This window comes from Raphanus sativus, chromosome 6 (assembly GCF_000801105.2).
Source record: "Raphanus sativus cultivar WK10039 chromosome 6, ASM80110v3, whole genome shotgun sequence".
Taxonomy (NCBI): domain Eukaryota; kingdom Viridiplantae; phylum Streptophyta; class Magnoliopsida; order Brassicales; family Brassicaceae; genus Raphanus; species Raphanus sativus.
The window spans coordinates 39,443,090-39,453,936 of record NC_079516.1 but is presented as its reverse complement, the minus strand read 5'-3'; the positions used below and the strand labels follow the sequence as shown (position 1 = coordinate 39,453,936).

General features: G+C 30.1%; 1 protein-coding gene across 2 annotated transcripts; it reads right to left on the bottom strand.

Moving 5' to 3' along the window:
• Positions 1–6,484: 6,484 nt before the first annotated feature.
• Positions 6,485–9,692, bottom strand: LOC108809973 (steroid (22S)-hydroxylase). Of its 2 annotated transcripts, none has more exons than XM_056988799.1 (8): positions 9,407–9,692; positions 9,006–9,330; positions 8,768–8,920; positions 8,357–8,656; positions 8,085–8,177; positions 7,912–7,990; positions 7,689–7,804; positions 6,485–6,984 (listed from the first exon to the last, which is right to left on the bottom strand). In XM_056988799.1, the coding sequence occupies exons 1-8, from the start codon at positions 9,622–9,624 to the stop codon at positions 6,736–6,738; spliced, it is 1,533 nt and encodes a 510-aa protein (XP_056844779.1). In that variant the 5' UTR covers positions 9,625–9,692; the 3' UTR covers positions 6,485–6,735. The 2 variants fall into 2 exon arrangements, with proteins under 2 accessions (XP_056844779.1, XP_018437608.1); XM_018582106.2 differs by having other exon boundaries at positions 6,486–6,984; positions 7,689–7,798.
• Between the last annotated feature and the right edge of the window lie 1,155 nt (positions 9,693–10,847).

The window sequence follows — 10,847 nt, the reverse complement described above, 5'->3', positions numbered from 1 at the left end:
ACCTTCTATGCGGTAATATTGTATTGTATCCACACATCTACTGGAGAAATACTTGGGTTCACCCCTAAAGTGAACCTAAAAATTTACCCAACCAATAAGATTATATTATTTCATATTCATTATCTTTAAAAAAAAGAAACAAAATATTGTCAAGTTTTATTATGTTTTTAAAATAAAAAATAAATAAAAAATAATAGTAGTGCAAAAAAAAGTTTTATATTTAAAATACCGTCACCAAAATACTAAACCATAAATCATAAACTCTAAATCCTAAATCTTTAGATTTTTTTAAGAAAAGTATTTTTAACACAGTCAACAAAACACAAAACCCTAGATCCTAAATACTAAACCTTAAACCCTAAATACTAAACCTTTGGGTAAACTCTAAACCCGTGGATAAATCCTAAACCCTAAGCATTTAGAATTTATCCAAGTGATTGAGATTTACCAAAGGTTTAGGATTTATCCAAGAATTTAGGGTTTAGGATTTAGAGTTTAGGATTTAGTGTTTGGCTGACGGTACTAAAAATATTTTTTGTAAATGTATTTATGTTTGCAATTAATATTATTTTTTATTTATTTCTATTTTTAGTTTTAAAATAGAATATAACTTGATAATAATTTATTTCCTTCTTAAAAATTATTGAATATGAAATAACGAAATTCTATTGGTCGCTAGGGGTGAACCCAAGAATTTCCCCATCTACTGCCTATAGTCAAAAACGTATGCGGTGAAACATAAATGGCGTGGATGTCCTTCTTAACTTTTATTGTGAACAGTTACATGATAAAGGTGTCCACACTCTAAAATGTCGATATTATCTTGTATAAATCAAGAGTAAAACCGGCATAAATCAAACATAATTGTTAAATAATGCATTACTGCTCTATACTTGATTTTTCTTCCAAACTTGGTCATTTCGAAAAAAATTCCTTATCAAAAGAGAAACTTTTTTCTTTTGCAATTTGTGTTTTTATTTGTAGTTTGTATGACAACACAGCCGTCACTGGGGATACTTCCTTTCCTGCTTAACTCGTTTCTTTCGTTTAAAAAGTCTGAAAGTATGATAAAAAGCGAATCAGGTTCCTTGAGTGATTGTTGTTTCTCAAAAGGTTAAATATTTTTTTCAAGAATATTTCTTGGAGAGGTACTTAGAAGTAACAAATTTTTAGTCCATAATCCTTGATAAGTGAACCCTATATCCAAATATAAACCATAAACGCAATTTTAAACTTTAAACGTAAATAGAAAGAACAAAAAAATATAAAAAAAATCGCATAAAAAAACTTCAAAGTGACATTTACTAACACTTTAGCTTTAAAAATATTTCGCTACCACAAAGAACTTTCAACATAGCTTATTTGTTTATCAAGTCAAAAATGTCACTGGTTGACCTGTAAAGAAAGTGACGTGTCAATTTTGTTTTTTTCTAAATATTTTTTGTTTACATAATTAATATGATCAATTAATAAGAAATAAAATAGGAAACATAAATAAAATTAGAAAACTACAAAATATTTATAAAGTTTGGACATGCCCATCAGGAAATAAAATATTTATTCATAAAAATTGACTACCAAATCAATTTGATAAGGGCTACCAATATTTTGTGTGCTCAAATATAAAATATATATTTTAATAAAATATTCAGTAAATATTGTTTATATAAATATATAAATTATCATGCGCAGAGCGCACGTCTCATCCTAATAAAGTGTTAAAAAATCTATCTTATTAAAACAGAAACATTCTGTTGGACTTAACATTTATTTTGTAAGTTTTTAAATTAAATACAGCTTTATACTTTATAGTTAAACCTACATTAAATCACTAATTATATTTTCTTTATACCATGTTTCCAAACAATATACTTATTTCTTTATACTATTATCAATGTTTCCAAACAATATATTTTTATACTACTATCAATGTTTCCAAACAATACAATAATTAATCTTAGTTATTTATATCTATCATTTTCTCTTTAAAATTTTGTAGAAACGTCATAATTTCATAAATTGCAAAATAATGAACTTAAAATTTGGATTATAAGATTACATATCGGTCATCCATCAGTCATCCATCAGTTCAATCGGTTAGTCTCGAGGTTTAGTGATTTTTTTTAATATGAATATTTTAAAAACCAAAATTGAATTGTCAGATCTCCGGATTAACGGATATAATCACAATCGGGTTGAATTTAAAAACATTATTTAAATGCAAAAATATTTTAAATACACACTCTTTAAAAATTACCAAAATATTTGTTAAGTTATTAGTGAAATTTTTTATCGTAAAATATTCCGCGCTTCTAAAGCGCGGATCAAAATCTAGTATTGTATTAACCATTGAACTGAACTACAATCATTTTACTGCATTTAGGGTTATGGGCTAGCAGTGCTTAAAAGCAAAGTGTATGACAAGTGTAAAGGCCAGGCCCATAGTTTTCACTCGTTGAATCGTAACATCATTGGGATATAAAGCCTCACTACATTTTAATTTGATTTTTTCATTTATTAATCCAAAACTGATTTATAAATACTATTGTTTTTGTTTCACATTAAATCTGGGACTCATTATCCGGGACCGGATTCGATCCGAGATCCGGTCCAAAAATAGAATATCCAGACGCCCGAATCCGAATCTAGATAGTAAAATCAAGGATTCCTCAAAACTGAATTCAGGTCCGGATATCTTAATATCCAGATATTTTATTATCTAGATTTAAAGCGATTTATAGTAATTCGTATGATTGTTTTGAAACTCTGTCAACCGCTACCAACCGCAAAAGCTACGTTTGCGGGTGGTAGCAGGAAACTAGTCAAACCCTAAGACAAAATTACTTCGCTTAACCACTCTGAACGTTTGTTCTTATTCGCCACAAAACCGATCGTGGTTAGAACATGGATTAATTTATGGCTTTGATTGATGATATGGGTTACCTTTTATTTTGTTTGAGTTAGGGTTGTAATTCAAAAATGTTATTAATCATGCATTAAATTTAATTTTCTGAGTTTAGATTTGATTTAAGATGTATTGTACTTGAGTTAGAATTTTGACTTACACCCTTTATAAAACTGTTAACTCAAATCATAAGCTTACATCAACCAAAATCTCATGTTTTAAAAGTTGCATTACAAATTTGATTTTTTTTTTGTTTAAAAAAAATAAAAACGTGAACAGTACTTCAATGTCATGAAAAATATACTCCTACCTAAATCTATGCTAGTCAAAGATTTTATAGTCTTTTTGTTCCTAATTTTTTGAATTGTTCAAATGTTTAACCAAATATTATAACAAAATCCTAATCCTAAATTCTATTTTACAAAAAAAAAAATTCTATTTGACAATTAAAAGAAAAACACGTCACAAAATTCTATATATGACCCTAAGTTAGTGTGGTATCACGCATTTTCAAAACCCAAAAACTTAAGGCCTGTTTTCTATTATTTGGAATGAACATTTATTATTTTCTGCTACTTTTAAAAATTTAAAGTTCATGTTATTATTACTACTTCATTTAATTTAACTTATTATTGATATTAGAATAAATAGTATTAGCAGTTATTTTAATACTTAGAAAATTATATATACAGAAAATGATTTTTCAAACTTTTTATACTTATTAAAAATATTTATTTAAAAATAGCTTAATGGTTTATTTATTTAATAAAAAAAAATATTTTTACATATTTATATATTCAATGATTTTATTCAGAATTCATACTGCAATTTTATACATCAAAAATGTTACCAGTCATAAATTTTTTTATTTTTACTGCAAATTTACCACATAAACTTACAGTTTTTATCACATATTTTTTACTATAAGTTACATCCAACCACAAATCATAATGTAATTCAACTATAATACTATACTAGGTGATACCCGCGCCATGCGCGGAGCGAATGGTTTAATAAAAATTATAACTTTTACTCTAAAGATATTAGAAAACTAAAAATCATAATAACAAATATTACATATTATATAATAAAGATTGGACGAAATTATGCATGTTTATATAAGGTGAACTTTGATTTTTTAAAAACTTGTGTAATTGATTAGATGTAACATTGGAATATTTTTGTGGAAGTAAATCTATAAGAGTAAAAGAAAGATTTATATATAATTAGTTATGAATTTAAGATAAAACAAAACACATGCAATTTGATTTCATAATATAAATTATGAATATAAAGTAAAACGAAACATATACAATAGAATAATAAAATATGAAAAGAACAAATTATAAAATATATATATATATATCTTTAGAATTCTTTGTTTGCAATCCTATAAAGAAAATAAGAAAAATGTATCAGCTTACCAAACTCACTAAACGAAATTGTATACTTCTTTCTGAAAGCATCAATAGCATTCATTGTCTTTGTGTGTTTTAAGTTTGTAGATTGTGATACAGTAGAAAAAAGTTTAGTATGATATATTGTAATAATTAACAAGATTTATGTCATGATAATTGTATCAACCAAATATATTACATGGCGAGAATAATGGCAAACAAATCCCTACAATTTCGTTTAAAATGTTTAATTGGTCTCATTAATTTCAATATATTAGTAATAACTTTCATATATTAACTTAAATCAGAATGCGTATTGATCAATATTACATTAGTTTTCTAATTTTTTCAATAGCATTAATTACGATTAAAAGTAAAATTAGCAAAGAAAAATCAAGTAAATATAGAAACAAAACATTATTGGATTTGATATTAAAAGATGTCACTAAATCTCCTCTTTATTTAAATTATAAGGTAGATTCTCTATCTATTTACTTAAATTCTAATTTTTTCAATAGAATAATTATGATAAAACGTAAAATTAACAAAAGAAATCAAGTAAATATAGAAATAAAACATTATTGGATTTGATATTAAAAGATGACTTCAGATCTCCTATTTATTTAAATTATAAAGTTGATTCCCTAGTTTTTGGAATAACATTAATTATGATTAAACATAAAATTAGCAAAAAATAAAGTAAATATAGAAACAAAATATTATTAGATTTGATATTAAAAACGTCACCAAATATCCTATTTATTTAAATTATAAGGTCGATTTCCTGTTTATTTACTTAAATTATATAACTTAGTCATATATATATATTATATAAATTATATGACACATAAGAAATGACAATTGTGTTAATCACACATGAGAATGAGGTTAAATAATAAAAGTGCTCCTTACAATGCTTCAAATTTATATGCAGGGCGCAAGTAGCTATTAAATCTGCTATTAAATTGAATATTCATATCAATCTTCGAATTTCTTTTAAAAATTGACTACATTAATAAGGTGAAAAAACACAAATTACGGGTACTAAATATAAATGATGGAAATCATTTCAAATGCGGCACAATTTTTGCGATCTTATCATTTGGAAAAATGGGAAGAAAATATGACTTTCTTTAAATAGAACTCTATAATTACAGAGCAAAAGCAGATTAGGCATACTCCATTATTAGTCCATTATTAGTCAATCAATTCACTTTAATACTAATTAAATTGATTTATTAAGATCAATCAGAAGACATTGATTTTGATATGTTTTTGCATTAATTTCAATTACAGCAGTCAAGGCAAACTCTTGCCACTTTCCGTTTATGAACCTAGACTTGAAAAATGTAACATCTGTTTTCAAGAAATATAATATGAGCATTATATTCTATAATCACGTCCTTTTAATTTTTACTACACCCCAAAAACCCAAAAATGCAAAAAGGTAACCTAGTATAATTTTAACTTTTAAATACAACCGAGTATAAATTTTTCATCTTTAACATGTTGTTAATCTCGGAGCAAAATATGAAAATTTACGAATTGTAAATGAAAACTAAAACATTCACTTTATATCTTAATATTTTAAAAAATATAATTTTGAATATATAGATATAATTTTGTAAAGTAAAATTTACATCATTTCTCCCACCATGTAAAGTATAATTTGAGCAACACAAATATATGAACTTTACATATTCATTGTATACGTGCAAAGTAAAATATTGAAATCTAAACTATGAATACTCATTACTTAAGTAGTTTTTATGACATATATTTTTTTTATCTAGATACAACTATATATGTATCTAGATTATATAACATGAAAAGTAAAACAGTGAGTTATACGTATAGTTTTCTTCAAAATCAAACTTTATATATGATTGTTAAATTGTTAATATGGAATGTGGATTGTATGTCACAGCCATCTTCTATATTTAAACTATCTCGTGATTGTCAAACCATTAACTTTTATTTCCATATTTGGCTATACGAAACTATCTATATAAAGCATATAATATATGTAATGGCATAAAAAGTAAATACTCTAGGCAACAAAGGTGTTTTTTGAAAAGGGTCTAAGGTGAAATGTGGTGATGCCAAGTAAGTAATGGCAAATTGGTTATAAACACATGAACTAAAGGTTGTTTTTAAAATGGTCTCCTCAAATAATAGAAAGGAGATTTCACCAGCCAGAGCCAATATCAATAATCAATAACATCCAAGGGTTCCAACCAGTATACAATAGAAATGTTTAATATCTCCCACTAATATACAAAATATATTTGTCCCATTGGAAGAAAGTTTTGTAACAAAACCCTAACCAAAAGTTGATTTCCAATTATTATTTATCCAATCTTTTCCCATCGGGTAAAAATGATTAAAACTATATTTAAAAAAAAGAGTAAAATACTCTACTTTTTATCCTTTTTACAGAATACGAGAAACTCTAATTGGCAAACCGTTAGGAAAATCAACGAAAGGAAAAGCAAATGGTTGATCATCTTCTGCTAATTCCCAGTTAAAATTAAGAACAAGATGATGAATAAACACCGCCATTTCTAGCTTCGCTAACTCCGAACCAGCACATAGCCTTGGCCCTCCTCCAAACGGCATGAAGTTGTTCCCCCACGTCGAAAAACTACCACATCCTGACGAAGACGACGTCCCGGAGTTTTGCTGCTCGTTAAAACGACATACTGTTTTAGAGAGCAAGTAGCGAAAAAAAGTGAAGAAGAACACGTGCATGTTGGCACCACACAACGTGGGTCATTAATCATACATTCCCCACTCACCTCACAACATAACTCCCATTATTATTATATTTTACAAAAATTGACTATCCGACAACATAATTGTTTTTTATAATTCGCCTATTTGATAAATTAATACTAGTACAGAATGTGATACTGGTCTACGTGTCAGAACCTAATACTACACGTACAAGTCGTCGGGCGTGTGAGATCCGTCAATACCGTGGTACCATCGTAGGTCAAATCTAATCTACCAAAACCTGAGTCTAAATCAGCGGTCACGATTAAAATCTTATTGTGGGTGGGCCCTAGGGTTTTATGAGATTTAAGAGGCATTTAGGCAGGTTCCCACGTCATTAAAGACATGCCATCCTACTAATTAATTATCTTCACGTACAACTACAACAACGTATCCTCTCTCTCTACTTTACTTTTCACATGATATTTTATATGCTTCATGTGATAAATGATCGATGACGTGTTAAGATCTAACTTTGAAGGACAATAAAAGAAGGTTTCTGCCAGATTGATGGTTCCCGGATAGTATCTATAGATAGGTTAAGTCAAATGCACATGCACGTATGACATAGATGAAACTATATATTATACACTTAACTATTAGTTATTTACCTGTTGCCATCTCCAAGGATTAAAGAGATTAGGTTCGTCGTAACGGGAATTATCCAAATGTACGGCTGAGATCACTGGTAACACTTTCCACCCTCTCGGGATATCGCATCCTATTTCTCCAACATTAAAATGGAAAATTATTTAATACTTTTCAACCAATAAGATTTATTAACATATTCAGGAATCAGGATTTTCATTATTATTTCTTGTATATAAAGTTTACCTTTATACCGAACGTTTTTGAGTGCTTTACGATGCAAAAACCTTACTACATTTCCCAGTCGAAGTGTCTCATTTATAACCTACAAACAAATATTTTAAAAATACTAATAACTTAATTTCCATAATAAACAAAGAAATAATAATATACAGTACAGAATAATAAAAATAACTTACACACTGAGTAAAGTCCATCTTCTTGTAATCATCCCAATTCAATTCCGACTCTCCAAGTTCCTTCTTCACCCTCGCGATCTCAAGATGCTCTTCCTTCAAAAAATTTAAACCAAGAAAAATATATAAGCGTCCAAATTTTAGCAAAAAAATAAAATAAAGAAAAATATAAGCGCAAAAAAAAAAACATAAGTAACGACATAAATTACTTACTTTATATCATACGCGATAGGTTAATAAATAATAATCAACTCGTAGTGTTTAAATTATCTTACCCTAACTTCTTGAACGGCTTTAGGACAAGCTTGTAAGAAGTAGATAGCGAGAGCAATGGAGACAGATGATGTCTCATGTCCGGCAAATAACAAACTGAGGATAAGATCGAGAATCTGCTCGGTTGATAGGTTCGAATGTTTTAGAACCCATCCCAAAAGATCATCATCTGCTCTATGTTTTCTCTCATAATGATCATTTCTACTAATCTCTGATTCATCATCTCTGTTAACTTCTTCCTTAATCTCTGATTTTCTCTCTTCCATTTTCTTCTCAATAAACTTCAGTATCGTCCCTCGTGACTGCACAATTATTTTCATTTAAAACAATATATAAAAATATTAACAAAAACATCACTTTACAGCAAAAAGTGTTAAAAATTCTTTTCCAAAAAGTTAAAAGTTCAATGTTACCTGAAGAGCTTTACGATAAGCAGTTCCTGGGAGATTGAGAGGAGCAGAGACAACACCTTTCATGAAAGTCACATACTCTTTCTTTAACTGTTCTGTCTCTTCTTCTCCAGGATCCATACTCATTATATGCTTCGCCATTAGATTAAACGTAAACTGCTCAATTCAAACTATAACAATTAGATTAAAGAGTTTCAGAAAAAAACAAAAACCACCCAACTCAAACAAAAAAGAAGTAAACCTTTTTGGCCTCATCTTGAGCAGAGAAAACAGAATGTTGTTGCCAAGAATCAAGAACGAATAAAGTGTGCTTCTCAACGTCTTTAAGAAGAATCGTTCTGAGACGAGCATGACTTAGAAAGTTTAGCGAGATACTTCTCATGTCTCTATGCATGTCTCCAACAAGAACAAGCATCGACCACTTCCCAAGAATCCCACCAATACTCCGAGGATAACTACATTCAAAGAGTCTTCCTTCGTTTTGTAATATGAACCTGTTGAGTCCTGCATCAGCTGATACGATCGTTGGTTCTCCAAACAAATTCGATCTGTATATCTTCCCGTACCTATTATCAGAACCCCTCAAACATAAGTCCAGACAAAAAACATACATGATGATGTTTTGAAGATTTGTTTGTTTACTTGGAGATATGTTGTTGCATGAAGTCACCGAGAGTTTTGGCAGAGTAAGGTTTGAGATAACCGATGGTTTCGCCTAGAAATGGCCAACCGGATTTTCCAGGAGGGAGATTGAAACTGTGTCGACTTCTTCTCTTCAAGAGAATTAAGAAGAGGAGAAGAGATAAAAGTGATGGGAGAAGAAGAAGAGGTACGAGACGAGTATGCTCTGTTTCGAACATGGAGTCTCTCTTTCTCTTTACTTCTCTTTCTGTATGTTTGTTTTTGCTTTATCTGAGAGATTGGGAGTCGGACCTCTACTGCAAAAGTGAGCTTCTGTTTGTAAGAAGGTGCTTTAAAGAAGTCGGAAAATTTTATTTTAATTATAAGTTTTATCATCGTCATTAATTTAATAAATCGCCGATTAAGCTAACCTAACCAATGAGCTTCCTAGCTTTTGTTTTCCGTATTCTTCACTTTTGTTGCCTCGTTATGCTTTGAATCCTTTATTTATTAAATTAAAAATAAGTTGCAGAAAGCTGCGATGCGGAAATAGTTTAATAGTTTAACAGCTATTTTATACTAAGAATATAGGGAGTATTTGATTATAAATTTATAATCATCTTACGTATAATGATCTCATATACACTAGCGTACGGATCATGATTTCACCGTCGTAGAAATGAGAGATCTACTTGTCTAAATCCAAAGAACTGAAGGTCACCGTACATACACAATTAAAAATTTGTTGATAGTTTCATTATAAAGTGCACTTAATGTATTACCAAAAAAAGTGCACTTAAGTGCTGTTCGTTTGGTCGCCGCAGATTTCGGCGTCGGCGTCTGTTCGTGCGGTCAATTCTTGTTTGTTTAGTTGACGCAAGTAGCTGCGTCTGACGCCGCGTCTGTGCGTCGGCCGCTGAAAAAACCTGCGTCGGCGTCAAAAATTCAGCGTCTAAGATATGTTTTTACACTTTTATCCTTATTGTATTTGATTATTTACAAAAAAACCTAACCCTAAATCTCTATTGACGCTGTTTCTTCTCCATTAGACGCTCCATTTTGACGCAGCCCTCTCCATCTCTCTCTGTCGTCTCAGCCTCTCCATTGCAGCTCTTCTCACTCTCGAGTCTCGCCATAGCTCTCTTTTCTCAGCCTCTCTCCATCTCTCTCCGTCGATCTCTCTTGTCTCAGCTTCTCCATCGCTCTCCGTAGATCTATCTCGTCTCAGCCTCTCCCTCTCGATGTTCCTCTCAAGTTCAGACCCTTCAGGCTCTCACTCTCTCGACGACGCTCAGACCCTCTCAAGCTCTCGACGACCATCTTACGCACTCTCTCAAGGTCATCACTCTCAAGGTCATCACCTCTCTTTGAGCTTCGACCAAACCCATATCAAGCTTTCTCTTCTCCTCCACAGACGACGCCTCTCGAGCTCCCTCGTCTCATCCACAGACGACGCCGTACA

Excerpts from the sequence above, each read along its gene's own strand:
- LOC108809973 (XM_056988799.1), bottom strand. The coding sequence starts at position 9,624 with ATGTTCGAAACAGAGCATACTCGTCTCGTACCTCTTCTTCTTCTCCCA. Across the intron at positions 9,331-9,406 it reads ATGCAACAACATATCTCCAA|GTACGGGAAGATATACAGAT; the intron begins GTAAACAAACAA and ends TTCTGATAATAG. Across the intron at positions 7,991-8,084 it reads AGATGGACTTTACTCAGTGT|GTTATAAATGAGACACTTCG; the intron begins GTAAGTTATTTT and ends ATTTGTTTGTAG.